The sequence below is a fragment of the Equus przewalskii genome, chromosome 1 (assembly GCF_037783145.1).
Source record: "Equus przewalskii isolate Varuska chromosome 1, EquPr2, whole genome shotgun sequence".
Lineage (NCBI taxonomy): Eukaryota > Metazoa > Chordata > Mammalia > Perissodactyla > Equidae > Equus > Equus przewalskii.
Window position 1 is genome coordinate 1,432,879 of NC_091831.1, and position 19,420 is coordinate 1,452,298.

At 60.2% G+C, this 19,420-nt stretch overlaps 1 protein-coding gene across 21 annotated transcripts in view; it reads right to left on the reverse strand.

Moving 5' to 3' along the window:
• The window catches only part of PWWP2B (PWWP domain containing 2B), a 54,243-nt gene that overhangs the window by 17,178 nt on the left and 17,645 nt on the right, over window positions 1–19,420 (reverse strand). For 12 of the 21 annotated variants that reach the window (XM_070631540.1, XM_070631136.1, XM_070632000.1 and 9 more), the window contains one exon: window positions 8,438–9,212. The exons of 2 other annotated variants lie outside the window; for them this stretch is intronic. In XM_070631540.1, coding sequence (XP_070487641.1) covers window positions 9,199–9,212 — 14 coding nt within the window. In that variant the 3' untranslated portion in view covers window positions 8,438–9,198. Of the gene's footprint in view, window positions 1–8,437; window positions 9,213–10,672; window positions 13,929–14,201; window positions 14,274–19,420 lie in introns of those variants that run through there. 7 more of the 21 variants (XM_070631463.1, XM_070631609.1, XM_070632377.1 and 4 more) reach the window with 3 other exon arrangements.

Consider the following 19,420-nt stretch of genomic DNA (forward strand, 5'->3'; position numbering starts at 1 on the left):
TAAACCATGGACGTTAATTAACAATAATGTATCGATATTGGCTCATCACTTATAACAACATCCCGCGCTAGTGCAAGTGTAAATAGGCACACTGCGTGGGTGAGGGGGTGGGAACTCTCAGTCCTATCGGCCCAGTTTTTCTGTAAACCAAAAACTGCTCTAAAAAAGTAAGTATTACATTTTTAGGGTCTATTAATTATTTTTAAAAAATGATCCCCAGGCCACCAAAGGGGCCTGACCCCTCAGAGCACTGCAGGATTTGGGGACGGCTAGCCCTGGGTCGGGCTGGCCAAGCCCCGCCAGCCAGCCTGCAGCCCGCACCAGCTGGAGGGGTCAGCCTTCGCCTCTGCTTCGGTGAAGGGGGCAGGATGGCCCGGGACCATGGCAGACCCAGCTCCACAGCCAGTGGCAGCCACAGGACAGCACACAGCCCTGGGGTGGCTTGTAAGGAAGGAGTGATCACGTTGAAAATTCAGTGTGGACACAGCTCACGTACACATGTGCACACACATGCACACAGGTGCACAGCACTGGCAAACAGCTTCACCCTTGGACCCCAGTGTGTTCCGCCCCCAGTTTTGTGGATGTGAAATTCTTCCTTAAAGTTTCTACTCTGAATGCACCCGTGGTTTAATCTCAGCCATTACATCCAAGTAATTAAATCAAAAGCTCACTTCTGAAGAGACAAAGTATTTGAGTTTCTACACCATGTTTGACGTCTGCCTGATGGTCCGGATAGTGTCCTGGTGGGCAAACAGGTCCCACTCCCAGTAAATATAACCCCACACAAACCCCTGGAGAAAGGATACGCCTTCTTGTGAAAGAGCGACCATGTGGACCATTTGGATACACAGTCTGGCAGGGTTTTCTTTTTCCATTTTAAAATCTCAGAGCCCAATTCAGATTAACAATCAAGCTAAATGATTAGAGCGAACGTGTTTGAAGTTGGAACTCAATACATCAAATATTTCAGGGAAAAAATGCACAACATATGAACCAGAAAGTAAAGATTCCTCTACAACTTAACCCAGAAGTGGTCGTTGCTTGTAGCAATTGTCGCCGGTTAGTGGGATCCTCGCTGGACAGAAGGAGTGGACAGAACGTTTACAGTCCATTCGACTACCGCGAGAAAGCAGTGCCGTGCTCCCCTTTCTGCTGAAACCAATCCACCACAATAAGGCTGGAGGCCAGGGCGCACACGTCAGGCTGGGCATGCACCCATGTCCCAGCGAAGGCCAGGTGCCAGGTCCCTGGGTATTTTATGCCCACCCAGAGATGCCCGTGGGCACATGGACGGGCTCTCAAGTGCAGAGGGCTCAGCAAGGGAGGTGGGTGAAACGAAAACCCAGTCAAGGGAAGGCAATGGCTGTGGGATGGACCCAGCTCTCAGCTGTGCGAGCTTCCCTGCTGGGGCTTGGGGCTTCCGAGGCCCCATCGCTGAATGCCAGGCCGGTAGAGCCAGGGACAGGCTGCAGGGGGCACCTCACCGCTATGTTGCTCTCCCTCTCAGCCTCAGTGGAACAAGCCACGATGAGCCTGCAGGTCCCTACTCATCACATGGGGAGCTGCTGGTTGGGGACCGTCCCAAAGGGCTGGAGTGGCCACAGCAAGAAGGATAGTGAGAAAGGAGGTTCTGAGCAGCGTGCAGCAGCCAAGGCGCCAGAAGTACGTGGCTAGGCCAGTGCACCTGCACCTGCAGGCCCACCCCTGCCAACTGCCCTCTCAGCAACTGCTCCAGTGGGGTGGGGTGGGGTCGGGTGGGAAGTGAGAGTCCTGCAGGTGGGGTAGGCCAGGTGAGGCAGCAGGGCCACAGGCCAGAGCCGGCGTCTCTTTCAGTACCCGCTCCTCAGACTACAGCTGGCGTCACATCAAGTCACCTGAGGTCCCAACTCTCAGTCATGACATCGTTGTGAAGAAGGCGTACGTTACCAAGACCCACAGGACACTGGGGCACGCCCAGGAGAAGTGAAAACACATGTCCACACAGAAACTGGACGTGAGTGCTGACAGCGGCGCCAGGCACAGCAGCCAAAGGCAGACAGACACATGTCCACCAACAGAAACACGGTAAACAACATGCCGTCTGTCCACACGATGGAAGACCACCCAGCTGCAAGAGGAACGAAGTGCTGACACGTACAATGTGGGCGAGCACTGAAAACATGACCCCGAATGGAGGAAGCCAGACCCAAGGCTACAGATCGTAGGACTCCATTCCTAAGAAAAGCCCAGAACCAGCAGCTCCCTAGAGACGGGAAGTGGATTAGAGGTTGCGGGGGTGGGGGGGAGGTGGGGGGCGATGGCTAAGGGTAGGGGAGATGAAAGTGTTCTAGAATTGATTGTGCTGATGGCTGCACAGCCGTGACTATTCCAAAAACTATCAAATTGCACAGTAAATGGGTGACCTGATGGGATGACCTGATGGGTGAGCTGGATCTCAATAAGCTGGGGTTTATTTATTTATTTATTTATTTTTTAAGGAAGATTGGCCCTGGGCTAACATTTGCCGCCAACTCTCCTCTTATTGCTGAGGAAGACTGGCCCTGAGCTAACATCCGTGCCCATCTTCCTCTACTTTATCTGTGGGATGCCTGCCACAGTGTGGCTTGCCAAGCGGTGCCATGTCCGCACCCGGGATCTGAACTGGTGAACCCAGGGCCGCCAAAGCAGAGCATGAGAACTTAACAGCTGCGCCACCAGGTCGGCCCCTATAAGCTGGTTTTTAAAACAACCCGTTTCCTGTCCCCGTGGGGAGACAAGACCCCGTGGTTTGAAGGGCTTCCCACACTCCTGTGCTCGCCCCTGTGATGAATCCTCACCTGAAAAGCACGCTTCGAGTGCCTCAAGTCACTAGGGCCATTCTCTCCATGACAGATAGCCCTTAGGAGCTTCTGGCTTGAAACTGCATCCAGATTAGGGACCCAAGGGCTGGGAAATTGTCCCTGCAGGTGGCCCCAAATAGCCCCTTTGTGCCAGCCATGAGGACTTTCCGTTTGCCCCGTGGGTGCCAGTGCTGGGCACTGTCCCCAGTCCTGCTCCCATGAAACCCCACGGGGCAGCAGGAGTGAGGGGTAGGAGAGGGAGCTGACAGTTTGGACGGAGCCTCGGCGACTGGCACAGGCTTGCTTCCTCAAAGCAGGCTCCAGCCGTGTCTGCTCCCTGCAGTCCTCCCAGCCCTGCTCCTGGTCCCTTCCTGCCGGCCCCACAGGGCCCCACTTGCCCAGGCCCAGGGGAGGACGCAGGCAGCCCCGGGCAGCCCAGCCTCCGTTCTGCATCTCACCCCCCAGCTCTCCTCAGGGCGGCCTATGGCACTCCCACCACCGAGGGGTTCAGGCTCTCCCCACTATGCTCCCTGAACCCCCTGGCCTGCCCTTCCCCAGCCCTGTGCTGCCCACCCCCATCCATGAGCCCCACCACCTTCCGCAGGCCTTCATCCTTGACTGCACCCTCACCCTGCCCCACCCACCCCTCCCCACTGTCCAGTGTGTTGGGTCCAGATCTGCTCCGGTCCTCCCAGCTCACTCAAGCCCGTGCCTCCAGTCCCCGGGACGCACAGTGCCCACTCCGACTCCTGCCTACCTTCCTTGCTGTTCCCGAGGCCCAGGTCCCAAGCCCCATCCAGGATGCCCTCATGTCCACACCCCTCTGCTATGGACTGGATGTTTGTGTCCCCCCAAAATCCACATGTTGAAGCCTAACCCCCAAAGTGATGGTATTTGGAGCTGGACCTTAGGGTTAAATGAGGTCATGAGGGCGGGGCCCCATGAGGGGGTTGGTGCCCTCATAGGAGGAGACCCGGCTCTCCCTCCCGCTCTCGGTCCTGCAGAAGGGCCATCTGCAAACCAGGAAATGGCTTTCACCAGACACGGGGCGAGCGGCAGCTTGACCTTGGACTTCAGCCTCCAGACGCGAGAAATACACATCTGCTGTGGAGCCCTCTGGTCCGTGGTTCTTTGTTATGGCTGCCCGAGCCGCCCAAGACCCCATCCTCATCTCTGTCACCCAGAGGGGCCACTCTCAAATTGCTCAGGCCTCAGCCTCAGTTTCCTCCTTTGCAAAATGAGGACACTGACCCACATCGCTGCAATGGGCTCCTTGGGCCCCACCCCCAGGCTCCAGCACCTTTGGCCCCTGCCCTCAGCCACACACACCCAGGAAGGAGGGGAGCCCCATGGCCCTGCATCCCTCGCATGGTCAGCCATGCCCAGCCAGACCATGAAAGCATGGGCTCGAGGGCGTGGCTGCCCTGTGAAAGGTCTGGCCTCTCCCTGCCATCTCCAAGGTGACAGGCCAACCCTGGCGTCAGGCAGGGCTGGGATGCCTCTGTGGGTGGGCCAGGAAGGGAGGCAGGCCCCGGGGACATGTCACTGACTGGACCCAGGGCTCAGCAAGGCCACACAGGAGGAGCCGCTGATGTGCCTCCAACCCCAGGGAGAGGCATCCGCAGCCGGGACACTGGGCAAGGTGGAAAAGCAAGTCAGTCTGCTCAGAGCGGCGGGCAGCCCACCCCTTCCCTGGGCGCTGCCTTCCAGCTGGGCACTGATGGGCTCCAGAAGCTTCCTGCGGTTTCTAGGGGTGCTGGGGAGGCACCCTCCAGCAGACGATGCCACTCTCAGGCTAGGGACGAGGACTCCACCCAGCCAGCAGGGCAGGTTCTCGCCTCCTCCACATCCATTCCTTACTGCAGCCTGGCGGGGGTTGGGGTCAGAAGCCGGCTCCCTTCCCTGCAGGAGGCTGTGGGCGCCTGGGCCTCCTGGGGGACAGGGCCCGGCAGAGGCTGCCTCCAGCCCAGCCGCAGGCCGGCTGACAGCTCCCCCTGCAGCATCCAGGAGGGTCAAGATGCCCACTGGACCCAGGCAGGAAGGGGGCAGGGTGGGAGCCCCAGGACAGGAGAAGGCCCAAGAAGGTGAGCTGGGCAGTGCTTCCTGGGTGGCGCAAGGCCAGGAGTGCAGAGCAAACGTCTGCTCGTGCCCAGAAAGATCATCCAGGAAGAACGAGAGGGCTCACGGGGACTGCAGGAGATTTTCACTTTCTTTTCTGCTTTCATTTTACTAATTTTCTACCACCAACTGGGGTTATTTTTTAATTAGAGGAAAAGAAACCTTTCAGAAAAGTGAAGGTACCAACTAGGCTCTTGGCTCGGCAGGGGTGTCACGCCACCTCCAGCAGGATCCGGAGTGTCCAGGGCTTAAACTCAGCAGATGGGATCGGGGACCAGCACGCTGCCCTCCAAGCCTCTGTGTCCTCAGCTGGAGAAGCTCGTGCTTACAGGGCCTTGCAGGCCCAGAGGGCGATGGAGAGCTCGGCCCACTGTGAGGACTCCCTTACGTTTGCTATGCCCACAGCCCCCTGCGCCCCTGGCACGCTTCCAGGAGCGCGCTGGGCGGGTTCCTGCATGGTGATTGATGGGGAAGCAGAGACTGGGGAGGCCCGGTGGGGTGCGGGGCCTCAGGGCCTGAGGGGGAGCAGGAGCTGGCTGTCCGGGTGCTAGTGCCCCACCCCATCCCCTCTGCCCGGCCCCTGCCATGAGGCCCAGGCCTCTTCAGGGTCCAGGTCCCTGTCCAGCCTCACACTGCCTGCCCAGCCAGGTTACACGGTGCCCAGGGTGAGGCCCTGCGGGAAGCACGGCAGCTGGGAGGGGTTGGGGCTGAGCTGGAACTGGGGAGACGCCAGGGAGCAGGTGACCAGGCCAGAGGTGCGCAGGGCTTGGACGTTGGTCTGCCAGGCTCAGACAGGGACAGGGTCCAGGAGCCTGACTGCCAGGGCCAGGTTCATGCCATCAAAGAGCAGCTTAGCCCCATGCGCTGGGGTGATCAAGTGAGCCCCAGCTGGGCCTGGAGGCGGGGTCTCTGCTTTTCCCCCAACCATCGCAAGCCCAGGTCGTCTCCCCAAGGTGAGGGTGAGGGGCCAGAGGAGGCCCCTCCCCTCTATCGAGAGGACCCCATTCCTGACCCCTTCGGCCTGGCACGGGCCTTCCTCTCCACTGTGCCTTTCCCAACCAGTGCCCAGTGAGGGAGGCCTCCCCCAGGAAGCCCACCTGCTTCCTGCAGCCATTGTGCTGGGCCCTCTAGGGGGGTGGCCAGGGTTAGGGGAGGAGCAGAGTGCTGGACGTCACCGGGGCACCCAGATGTCACCAGGGGCTGGCCGGCCACCCAGGTTTGAGGGACCAGTGGTGGGTGTGGGTCCCGCCCTCCAGCCTCTGGGAGGAGGGCCTGTCACACAGCTGGCCTGTGAGCCACCATGACATGAAACTGACAAGAAAATGTGATTAGTTTGCTGCTCAGAGAAGCAGTCACGAAGCCTTAAAAAGAAGCCACCGCTGCCTTTCCTTCAGTTAGAACTGCTGTCTGCTCCTGCTCGCCCGGGCCAGGCCGCCAGCCGGCGGGTGGGGATGGGGGGAGAGCTGGGGCGGCCACAGCAGAACGGCCAGCACTGGGCTCTGTCCAGTGCTCCAGCCCAGCCATCTTCCTGAGGGCGTTGGCAAGGGCAATCCTGGGAGGTGCACCCTGTCCTGGGCGTCCGAGCCAGCAGGCACCTGGAGGGGACCAAGTGGGTGTGGACATGCTGGAGGCCCCAAGCCCAGAGCGGGATGCCCCCCAAACTGGATGAAGTGGCAACGGGTGACAGGGACAGACCCAGGAGCCCACGGGCCTGAGGGTCATCTCAGGGCTGGGCTGCAGCCTGCTGGACCCAAGCCAGCCTTTAGGAGGGCCCTGGCCTGGGATGGACCAGGGGTGATACCCAAGGCAGGGCCTCCCTGTGTCTTCTGCAGGGGCCTCCACCTGGCCCCAGAGCCAAGGACGCCTGGATCCAAACCCCCACATGCTGGTGGTCATCCTTGAGCCTGGCCCGGGGGGCTGGGCTCTGACTAGCAGGGGCTGCGTGGGAGCCCTGGGCCAGGCAGTCAGGAGTGGAAGTGCCCAGGCCAGGGCTGCACGTGGCTCCATCTCAGGAGATCTGAGTCCCAACCACTCTGTTTGAGCAATGCCTGGCTTAAAAAGAATGCCCTGTCCCTCTGCCTCAGCACTTCCTCTCCAAATCCAGGCATCACCCCAGGCGTCACCCCAAGCAGCCACGCCTGCACTCAAGGTGGGGACACCCAAGGGGGCTGTCTGGGGCGGAGGCCTCACAGCTGCCATCTGAGATGGGGGACAGTATCCGGACCGCTGTGAGCTCAGAGGGTCTGGACAGCTCCTCCAGCCGGCACACAGAGGCCGGGCCACCCTGCCCCAAGATGGGGCCTCGGCTCTGTGGGACCCACGAGGCAGGGGCAGGAAGAGGCTCTGGGGGAGGGTTGAGGGGCGAAGGATAGCACCGCCTTTCCTTCCTCCAAAGCACCCTCTGTGCTCTCCTGGACTCACGCAAGGTGCCCCCACCCATCCGTGGACCCTGGGGGTCTCAGAGTCGAAGGGCCTGGACCAGAATAGCTCCTCCTGGGTTTTTTTTTTTTTTTCTGGTTAAGATTCTGTCTAGAAAAGGGCTCTGCTGCTACAAATGTGTGAAACCCCCATCCTTCCGCCACCCCCACTCCCGAGGTGCCGGGCTCAGAACCACAGGTGCCCTGAGGGAGGGGAGTCCACCCCCTCTTCTGTCTTGGAGAGGACCTGAAGGCATCCTCCCCACACACACACTCCGGGCCCGGCCAGATGCAGTCCTGGCTGGGGTGGTGGCACCCTTACAACACAGAACGTTCTAGTAAAACTAGAAACAGGCAAAGGCGCCACCGTCCACGTCCACTCTGACATGTCCCTTGGCTCTCACTGAGCAAACCAGGAAACAGGAGACACTGGGTCTCCCTGGGGGAAGCGAGGGCAAGACTGTCCCATTTGCTGACATGTTGCCCCACCCAGGAAAGTCAGCTAGAGCCATGAGGGAGGCTGTGGGAGGCTGTGGGAGCTGGGGAAGGCTGGAGGAGGCTGGGGGCGGCTGGGGAAGGCTGGAGGAGGCTGGGGGCGGCTGGGGAAGGCTGGAGGAGGCTGGGGGTGGCTGGGGAAGGTTGGGGGAGGCTGGGGGAAGCTGAGGGGGGCTGGGGGAGGCTGGGGAAGGCTGGGGGAGGCTGAGGGGGCAGAGGGAGGCTGAGGAGGTTGGGGGAGGCTGAGGGGGCTGGGGGAAGCTGAGGGGGCTGGGGGAGGCGGGGGAAGGCTGAGGGGGCTGGGGAAGGTTGGGGGAGCCTGGGGAAGGCTGGGGGGGCTGGGGAAGGTTGGGGGAGCCTGGGGAAGGCTGGGGGGGCTGGGGAAGGTTGGGGGAGCCTGGGGAAGGCTGGGGGAGGCTGGGACCACTGCCTCCCCCCACCCCAAGATGAGCAGCAGTGCTGGCGTCTCCCAGGGAAGGAGAGACCCACTTTTCAAAGCTGCCCCCTGATATTCCATGGGGGTGTCCTTCAACAGGGCCTACCATTCGCTCGCGGAAACACAGACACACACGTGGGAGCAAAAGGTGCGGCTCCAACACAGATGCTCTTTATTGTCTCTCACATTTAAACAAAGAAAGAGCAGACTCAATTTCTTCTTTGTTTTTTCTTTTTGGTCTTAAAGCAACAAAAAGGGAAAAGGAACGCAGTCTTACAAACAACAGAGCAAGGGTCTTTTCCTTTAATGTTTAAGTCTGTTTTCAAAGTGCCAGCCCCTCATCGCCTCCAGACGGTACAGGTAACTCCTAGCAGCTCGGGGACAGGTGGCCTTGAGGCTGGGTGCTGGGCACCTGGGGGGACCTAAGCTCTGGGACGAACGTGGGGGGTTGCCCGATCTCAAGTGCACAGAGACCCCTGCCCCAGGGCTTGGAAGGAAGAGCCCCACTTGTGCAATTTGGTTTCTCTGAAACCTGCAGGGAGGCCCTGAGCTCACACCGAGCCCCGGCCCTTGCCAGGACACCAGACGGTGGGCCCTGCTCCTCCACGACGCACCGGTCCCAGGCTGGACACTGTGCCCCCAACACGCATGGTGGCAGCAGCACACGTGTCCTGGGCTCCTGGTACTTCACAAACCAGGAAAGCTAGACTCTGAGTCACAGAATAAATACACTCAGCCGAGAGGGACCGCTGTGCTCCTGGAGGTTCTGTCCTCGCGGCTGGACACACCTGCTCCTCTCTGGGGGGACCTCGAACCTGGCTGACCACCATAGTCACGCAGGGCCCATCGGACGGAATGGGGGACACAGAGGACACCCGAAGTCGGAAGCTCCAGGAGAACAGCTGTGCCCTCATTGTTGGTGACCTTGGGGGAAGCAGAAAGGGCAGAGGTTACTGCAGGGCTGAGAGCTGGGGACAGGTGGGGGTCCAAGCAGCAGGCCAGAGCGCCCGCCGGGGGTCTTCTGAGCCATCTCCCTCAGGCTCTGAGGCTTGCCAGGGAACCCCAGAGCTCCCAGCTCCCACTGGCCCTCGTCATCTGGGGAGTCCCGCCTTCCTCGGTACCCACGCAGGGCCATGCGGAGCCTGCTGCACCTCTCCTGGCACAGGTCCCCTGACCCCAGCATCCCCCTGTGCCCATCCCATCTACCAGGGGCCCTGACTGCCCAGGGGAAGGCGCAGGATCCTTGATGGCTCGAGGGCCCAGACCACAGGGCTTGCCCTAAAGCCCCACAGACTTGCGCCTGCACACAGGGGTGCTAAACGGGGGCCTGCTGTTCTGGATCCTTCCAGCCACTCAACTCACAGTTGGAAGGACCCCAGTGTGTAACTGTCAGTGGGGTGTGACTCATGCCCCTGGGGAGACACACCCACCCAGCCCAGAGCCCCCCACTCACCAGGTGCACCTTCCTGGTTTGGGGGATCCCCCAGGGGCTGTGGGGGCAGGCCATGGAAAAGAAAATTCTTTCCCAGGTTAGTATGGAGCCCAGGCCTCAGCCCTGCTTCTTGACTGCCCAAATCCAACGAATGAGGGGAGCAGTGTTCTCCACCGGCATTCTCCCCCGTCCATTGGTCCAGGGGGATGGAGACACCACAGGAGGCCCTCAGAGGGAGGGAGCCAGGAGCCCAGGAAACAGGAAAGGGGGGGGACCCCAGGTGACAGGGAAGGAAGAGGAACGGGGGCTCCAAGAACAGAGGGAGCCCAGAGCCCCAGGGCCACAAGTCCTGCTGCTCCTCCCGTCAGGAGGGCAAGTGTCGCCCCACTGTGAGCCGCTCCACCAACACAGGAGGTGGAAGCGAAGCTGGGCTGACTCCTGGCCCGGATCCTAAGACAGCTTCCACCTGCACCCTTGGAAGTCGTAAGCTGCCGTGATGAAATCCTGGCTGTCCTGAGACCGCCACACCAGGAGGAAGCCAAGCCAGCTAGGTGGAGGGGCCCAGGGGTGTGTGTGTGAGAGCGTGTGTGTGTGTGTGCACAATGAGGGGTGGGGGGCCGGCCATCCCGCTTGTCCCGGCCACCCCAGCCAAGGCCTCAGACAGGTGAGAAGCCACCAGGGACACTCAGCCCGGCCAACACGGCTGCCCGGAGCACAGAGACTCACGAGAAACAGCAAACCAGCCTTGTTTTAAGCCACGTTTGAGGGAAGTTTGTTCACACTGTGATCGTGAACTGAAATACCTAATGTGTTGGAAGGCACTGAGAGATTTCAATTTCTCTTAGAGAGCTGGGGACAAGCGAGCGATAAGCTATAAAGCTAAGCAGCCAAAAATGAGGCAAATTCAACCCTGCAGAGAACAGAGTTGAATAAAAACAAAACATATTCATAATTATCCACATGGATAAGCTGCAATTTTTAATATCAACACTGGATCTTGATTTAGCCAAAAATTGTATGTATGTGTGGCAGGGGAGTAGGCAATTATAAGATGGCAAAATCTTCATATTCCAAAGGAAAAAAATCTGTAAATAATGCCTAAATTGCACAATCATGAAACAAAAAGCAGCAGGTAAGTTCTCTCTCAGGAATAGGGAGATACATTCTTTCATTATACACTGTGTTGCTAGTGGGCTTTAAAAATGTGAACATATATAACACTGATACAAATTAAAGTTAAATGAAAAGAAACTATCTTACTACCATGTGAAGTTAGAATCAGTCTTTTCCCACATACAGCTGTTAAAATCCAGGAGACTGCTGGCACAGAGAAACCCACGTATCTTCTCACGGCTCAGCTGCTGGCCCCTGCTCCCCGACGCCAGCCCAGTGCGGGGGGTCAGATGCCCAGGCCAGCCCTGTCGGCACCAAGCTGCTCAGGTGGATGGCCTGAGGCCCCAGGACCCACCCAGTGCCCTGGAGGGAGACAGAGGTGGTGCAGGGCCTGGAGGGCGAGTAGCGGGAGCTTGAGTCCATGGAGGATGAGCCTGGCCCCAGGTAGGGGCACGTGAGAGCCTGAGCAGGGATAAGGCACCGACCTCCCAACATGAGGCTGCTGGCCACAGGGCAGCTTGGACGTGGGTGACAGCCCCTCCCTGTGGTGCCGCAGAGGCTGGGGCACACTGCCAGTCCAGGCCTGAGCTCACCGTCGGGCTCCTGAGGGCCCAGGACAGCCCTGGGGCAGAGGTGCTCAGGGAGGCTCAGAAAAGAGGCCAGTTTCTGCCGCCGTCGGCTGCTCTCAGCTCAGCACAGTGACATTCGGTCTGAGAGCAATGACCCCACCAGCCGAGCAACCTGGCTGGGAGGTGGGGAAGGGGGAGCTGCCGGTCGTCCTCCTCCATCCAAAGTGGCCAGATTCCACAACCAGGAAGGGAGCAAGAACAGTGACCGCAGCACACTGCACTGCACACTCGCTCCAGACACAGGCAGTCATCGGGCCGGCCCTCTGTCTTGTGACATCACCCCAAGGCTCCAGGGAAACCCCCTGGCCACATCCAGGAGTGGACTTGGGGCATGCAGGACAGAGTCCTCTCCTGGCCCCCTGGCTCCCCGCTGCCCCAGAGCTCTGTCATCACCAGCCCTGCCCAGAGCAGACCCCGGCCCCAGGCCCATCCAAAGAAGCAGACCTGGCACCAGATGGAGGGCTGGGGTTCTGGAGCCAACTCCGAAGGACGCAAGGTGTGCATGCGGGCGGGGTGGGACCCTTGTGCAAGCGCAGGAGAGACCTTACTAAGTCCAGAGCGAGGAGCGAGGCGGCGGCACTGGGCCTGCAGATACGCCCACCAGGGGGGAGCCAGCTTCCCACCCGGCCACACATCTGGGGAGAGCGAGCCCCTGGGCATGAGCGGTGGTGTCCACTAAGCTGCTGGTACAGGGGTCGGGGGGGTCACAGAGCAAACCTGGCCGGGGCTGGGACCTGGCCACCCACTCCAGGGGCCCTGGGCTATGCAAACGCTCGGCTCTGAGCAAGGCTGAGCTGTATCCACCAGCAGAGGGTTTCCTGGGACACTGTTTGCTCTTTGCACAGAAAAAAGACCGAAACCATAAATCGAAATCCTGGAACCTGCTCTCGAATTCCCAAACGCCTCCTACCCGAAGCGACTGTTTGAGCCTGCCAAATACCACCCCAACTGCCAGCCCTTGGAGACGGGCCCTTCTAGACACTGTGTCTTTCCCTCTGCAGTTGCCCTCAGGACAGGGTGGACGCCAGCCCCATCCTCGCTCCCTCCCACCCCTGAATCCCCGGGGGCGACCAGCAGGCCCCAGGAGAGGCCAGGAGGGGGCGACGTGAGGGCAGCGATGACCAGGCCTGGTGGTCAGGGCCAGGGGCAGGGAGCACCTTCCCCAGCGTTAACTCTATTTTGACAACCCTGGGTGCCATGACCATCCCCACTCTACAGATGAGGGGCTGAGGCTCGGAGGGGCTCCAGACCCTGTCCACGGTCATTCAGCTTAGCTGCAAGGCCAGGCTGCAAGCCCAGGTCTGGAGCCTGTGTGAGTGTCCAGGGCGGTCAGAGCAAAGGGCCACAAACTAGGAAACCACAGAGTTGGAGAATGGACATCTGGAGCCCAGGTGTCACCACGGGGAGCCCATCCCCAAAGGCCACAGAGGGGACCCCACGAGTCCCAAGGCCTTGTTGGTTGAGGGCCCCACCACAGCAGGCTGAGCACCAGGAGTGAGGTGCCCCGAGGTGACAGGCCCTCTGCCTAGGAACAGGTCGCCTGGCCGCCTGGGTCCAGGCCCAACCCCCCACCCTGGCCAGGACCACACTCCCCACAGAAAGGGCCGGCTGTGTCCAAATGGGCACCACAGCCCCCTAGCCAGGCGAAGGCAGACACTTGGAGCAAACCCTGCCCCTACCTGCACCCAAGGGGCAGAGATTTCTGTCCCAACCCTAGGAGGCAGCCCCTTCCCAGGCCAGGCAGAGGCCCTGCCTCAGGGTCCCTGAGAACACCGCCCATGTCGCTGGGTGGTGGGAAGCGTGAGGGGCCCAGTGTTGTAGGAGTAGATTCCCCAGAGGCGCCTCAGGGAAGCTTCGGAGGGCGATAGCCTCTCCACGGATGGATGCAGGGAACCGGCTGGAGGCCCCACCCAGTCCTCCCAGGAGCCCTGCCTCCACCAGGTGTCGAGGCCATGGCCATCACGTCTGAGAGACAGGCCCTGACCCTGCAGGGCCGACAGCAGATTCCGAATGAGAAGAACAGTCCCGAAACGAGAAACGTTGGCCAGGATCATCGCCTGTCACACAGACGCACTCCTGCAAGTCCCGTCTTCCTCTCTGCCTGTCTGCCTCTCGTCTGTGGGGAAAGCAGCTGTGCTAAGTCCAGCTCCACGACAGGCGCCCAGTATCCAGCGGGAGCTGCAAGTGCGGACAGACAGCCCACACCAGGCAGGGGTCCGGGCAGCCCAGTCCCTGGACGTCCTCGTGCCCACTGGGGGTCCCTCCCAGACCTCCGTAATTGTTGGGAGCTGCCAGTGAGATCTGGAGGGGGGGAGCCATCCGGGTCTGCTGGGATCACATCCAGCCCCAGTCGGAGCTGCTGGCACAGGTGGGGAACAGCCATGCCCAGCAACTGCCAAGGCCACTCCCTTTAATCGAGCGTTTCAGGATTTCAAAGGGGCTCAGATCCCAGGTGACTGCACTTCACTGCAAAGAAACACACAGCCCGGGAGGCAAGGAGCTGCCTGAGCCCTCCCCATCAACAGCTCGACCCCTGTCTGTCCTTAAACATCCATCAGCCACGACACTCGTCAGAAAAATGCACGGCAGGCTCGAGAGGAGGCGGTTGGCCCAGGCCCCTTTCCATACCCACACCTGTGCTCTTCGAGGCACTCCCCCCTCCCCCCCTCCCCGCCCCCCGCAGGAGAAACGCCTCAGGAGACCCCTGCAGGACTGGTCGTCACCCGGGGACTGTCCTACCTCCCAGCCTGATGCAGCCGGCCGGCCCCGCTTCTGAAAACCCCACGGCCTGGGCACTCTGGTTCTGCCGGCCTGCGTGTGGACAGCGGGCGTCCTTAGAAATGTGGAGATGAACCAGGGATCTCCCTGCGGGTTCCTCTCAGCAGACCAGGCTACGAAAATGTCCCTCACAGTAAGACAGAACCCCTGCCCTCTCACTTCCCTCCTCCCACCCAGCAGCTCCCACCCCCCACACCTCTGCAGTTACGGGATGTTTGGGGCATCCCTCCCTCTGGGCGGGGAGGTCCCTGTTCCCTGACCACAGCCAGCCTGGGCAGCCCCCAGCGCACCCCAGCCCCTGCTGTCCCCACCCACCCACTTGGACACTGTGGAAAAGGCACAAGGTCACTGCAGAGGCCGTTCAGAGAAAAGCTCGCTTTTCCTGGGGCTTCCCAGGCAGGCCAGGAGCCAACCCAGCCACCCAGCGGGGCTTCCTCACCCCTTTCCTTGGACCCACTGGGGACCTCCCTCCTCTGAGAGTCACCCCCACACCACTCAGCCCAGTCCCTGCCTGGAGGCCCTCTGTGCCCTCATGTCCACGGAGGTGGCACCACAACCAGCCTCCACCTGGCCCCTGGGGGACCCCACCCACCTTGCACGGGCCCCCACCTCCTGCAGCCTCCCCATGCTCTGGGAGGACAGACCTCCCCAGGTTTCTCCTGGCACAGCCCTGCCTCCCACGCCCAAGGGCCCCCAGGCCACGGTGCCCACCTGCAGGGCTCTGACAGCCCCTTCTCCCTGTCTGCCCCTCGCTGGCCCAGGCTGACCTCACGGGAGCAGTGTCCCCCTCCAGGAGTGTCCCCCACTGGGCCCCAAGACCACCACCAGGGCCCCGCAGCAAAGGCTGGTTGAGGCTGCTGTGCCTTGCGTCACTGGCACCCCAGTGATGCGCTCCACAGGCTGGGAGATTGTTGAGAAGAGGCGGTCTGGCTGGGGGGGCTCCCCTCTCCCTGCACAAGGCCTGGGCTGTGTGAGCAGAGGGGGGAGGGTGGCAGGTACTGGCCAGTGCCCTGGGCCCCAGGAAGACGACCAGACCTGCTGTTCTCGATGCTCAAGACCAGAACTAACAGGCCTGTTTCCACAAACCACAGCCTTTCTGAGAACGGTGACATAAGTGCTGTGCATGAGCAAAGAAACGAAGCAGCCACAGTCAGAAACCAGAACCACCAGGTGTCACCAAGCAAAAGGAGGCAGCACTGGCCTGGCATTGCTGATATCACCATCCTTAGGTGGAGAGTGTGCGCAGGGCCCCCACCAACACAACCCAGCCCTCCCATCCACCACTGACGGCCCCGCCGTGCAGTGGCCACGCATACTCACGTCCTGGGCTGTAACCCCACATCCAGCCCCGAGTCCACAGCACACGGCCTTCCCTGAGCCACATCCGGGACTGCGCCACCCAGCTCTGTCTCTCCAGCGTGGCTCATGGGGGGATCAAAGGCATGGCCACTCCCTCAACCCTCTAGACCAGCCTGGCCGTAGCCCCTGAGCACAGAACTGGGCCCCAAGTGCCCTGCTGGGTCCCCCCGGTTCCTTTAGCCACAGGCATCCAGGCTGCACCAGGGCTGGTGGAGACCCTGGCCCAAGTATGGGGGTTCCGAGGGCAGTGAAACGGGGGTGCAGCCCCGTCTCCAGGGGAAATCATGTAAGCTGGCTGGAGGCCTTCAGAGTTTGGGTCACAGTCCTGCCCACAGAAAGCAGACGATTCCCAGGAACACCGGCTCCTGCGGGGTGGGCGGCTGGAAGATTGTCGTCTGAAGGAAAGTCTCCCCGGGACATGCAGAAGGTTGACATGCGGCCCAAACCCCTGGTCCAGAGGCCCAGGCGGCCCCTTCTCCCAGCCACTGCTCCCCTCCGTCCCGGGTGGCCAGGTGGGTCAGGAAGGACTGACAGTGCCGAGAACCCCCGGCAGGGCCTTGTGATACGAGTGAGGGGCCGTGGAGACCCAGGTGTGGAACCTCCAGCTCAGGGTTCTAACCTGGAGGCAGGACGGGGCCGATGGCCACCACCCATCTGCCCCGGAGCCTGACTCCCCTCCTGGGCTGCTTCCTCCCTCTGATTGCCATTTCCGCCACAGCTGGGAAGCATCACCTCTCTCCCTTGGGGCTGACGGTGGTGGACACACGTCAGGCATTTTGCTCTGCCTCTCCAAGGCCAAGCGGGCTGCCCCGCAGCCCCTGGGATGCTGGGCACACAGTGGGAGCCCGCCTGGGAGCAAACCTTGGCTCCGTGCCTCCCAGGACCAGTCTCCTCATCTGCAGGACGGGGCGCTGCAGCCCCCTACTCCTGACGATGCAGCCAAGTGCGCAGAGTGCCACGAACCCGGCAGGGGGCAGGGTGTGTGCTCACACTGGGGAGGGGCCGCTCCCAGTGCCCTCACCTGGCCGGCTTCCCCAGCAGGCCAGGCCTCCAGTGCATTCCTGAACTCCTGCTGCGTGCCAGGCACTTCCTTACTTCCGGGCACTTACTCTCCTCAAGGGGAGACCTCAAAGAGAGCAGCAGAGAATAAAGTAGAAGGTCATGAAAGGAGCTGTGACGGAAACAAAGATGCTGGGGTAGAGAGAGAGTACTGGCCGTGGGGGTTTGTCCTGGACGCGGCCATACAGGTGCTCTGAAGGAGCTGCACCAAGGGGGTGAGATCGAGCTGGGACCTGGAGGAGGGGGTGGCCAGCAGGCACAGAGCAGGTGGGCACCTCGACTTTGCCACATGGTGCCAAGGGACGGGGCACAAGGAGAATGCTCGATGGGAGGGGGGCCTACCTGCCCTGGAGACCCCGGCCCCCACAACTGCACTCGGGTCAGAGTCTCTGACCCACCCACTTCCTGCATCCCTGTAGTCCCTGGGGGCCTGCAGGATTCAGGCCCCTCCCTGCTGGACAGAGAAAGCTGTGGGCTCACATCCTCAGTTCATACCCTGCAATGACCTCAACAACCCAGAGTCGGTCAAGGGCACTGGTGAGCAGGCTGCATGCCCATGGGCTCTGCCAGGAGGAAGGAGCCAGTCTCTGTGTACGGCTGGGAGCCGTCTTCTTGGTGGGGGTCAGAGGGACAGCCAGGCGCAGGGCGGCGGTGTGGTGCTGCTTCTGTTGGGGGGACAAATCTGTGTCTGCTGGTGTCATAAACAGGAGGACAAGCAAACGCTGGGCAGAACGGGAGGCCTGAGGGAGAAGGTCAGCACGGAGGAGCCGGGACGAGGCCAGATTTCTCCAAACCGCCCTGGTTGTACAGAGTCAACTTGGGACCCAAGGAGACGCGCACAGAATTACAAGTCACAAGTCAAAATGAAAACAGACAGGAGTCTGTACAAGTGGAACGTAAAGTGGAATAAACAACCCTACATTTTGAGGTCAAGACAACCACAGGGAGACTTGTCTCCATGCCTTTGAGAGAGGGATCTGACGTATACCCTGGGGGCCAGACCCCAGGGGCGGAGGACCTGCAAGGAAGCCTTGGGGCTTCCCGCGGGTCACAGCGGTGACCCTATGGAGCTGCTATGCTGAGCCGGTCACGTGTGAGAGACAGCCTATCTACGTGAAATGCCTGACAGGTTACACCTTAAATATGTGACATGGTATGTAACATACTTGACATTTTATACACATATTAACTTTTACATATAAATTAATACAGTCACACATTGCCTAACGACAGGGACACCTTCTGAGAAATGTGTCGTTAGGCGATTTCATCGTCGTGCGAACATTACACAGATGCACTTACACAAGCCTAGATGGCGTAGCCCATCACACACCTGGGCTGAATGGGACTAATCCTGCGGGACCACCATCGTATATGCGGTCCATCGTTGATCAAAATGTCATTATGTGCCATGTGACTATAATTATGCTGGTATCATTAAGAACTAAAGTTTTCAAAAGAAGAGAATAGGGATACAAATATAAAAGTCAAAGTAGTAAAAAATCTGAATTAGAAAGTGGTATGAAGTCTGATTTCTTTTCTCCTAAAAGAAATTAATTTCTGGGTCTGTCAACTGCAAAGACTGAGAAACAACAGTGAACCCAGGAGCAACGAGCACCCGTCGGGCCGAGGCGGGATCGCTAAATACCATTTCCCTTGAGAGGAGGCGTCTCCCTGGGACCCAGCCGACCCCAGGCCTGGGCTGGAAATGCCGATGGCGAGCCAGAATCCCCTGTCACAGCAGAAAGCCAGGCCGCTGCCAAAACCACCACCATCATCGGACTCAGGAGCCGAAGAGCCAACTGGCCGAGGATGGGACACTTTAAGCATCAAAAAGAATAAAATTTGCATGGATTGAAAGGAGTCAAATATGTTCAAAAGACACACGAGTTCTTGTGATACGCACACGGTCAGGATAGAGCTGGCAGGTCACTCCGGAAGGTGCTGGGAACCAACTCAGACACTTGTCCTGTAAGACACCTGTGCTTCCTGTAAGGCTGGATGTGAAAGTCACAGGACGGCCAGGGTGTCGCTGCAGGGCTGCTAAGGAATGGACAAGGCCAGCAACTCCGAAGGAGACAAGTCACCAGCAGTGTGTGGCCACCACCTCAGCAGAGGCATCCTACCTGAATCCAACAGTGTAGGAGTGCCCTCCCAGAGTGCCCTTGGACCTCTGACCTCGGGGCAGGTGCCCTGTGCGGGGCACAGAAGCCGGCTGGGGCCAGGGATGAGTATTCAGAGCAGGTGGTGGGGACCAAGGAAACAATGCAGACCTGGGCAGCGTGCGTCTTCCGAGAGGTTAAGGCATCTTGCCAGCGGGCAGGGCAGCACTTGGCCTGGAAGGCGCAGGCAGGCAGGGGCTGCTTGAAGCTGGCCCCGGGCCGGGAGAAGTCCTCATGCCCAGGCACCTGATCCCCCGGAACAGCAACTGGGAACACCTGCATGTCTCCCTGGGCACTGCTGTGTCCCCGCTCCTGCCATGCCCCACACCTCGAGGACGCTCACGATGCTGCCGGAGGAGGTGGGATGGACTGGGCCTGAGCCCCCGCAGCAGGCTTGGAATTACAGGCCTTAGTTTCCTTCGGGAACAAAATAATTACAAGCTTCACAGAGGACCTGGATTCTCTGAAAGCAATGCGGGCAGTCATCTGAAAACCCATCTTCAGAAGCAGAGCACATTTTTATTTACAGTTGGGAGAAAGAGAAAAGCTGGCATGGGGCATGTGCTCAAGGGCACCATTCTAAAAGGAGAACACCCTTAA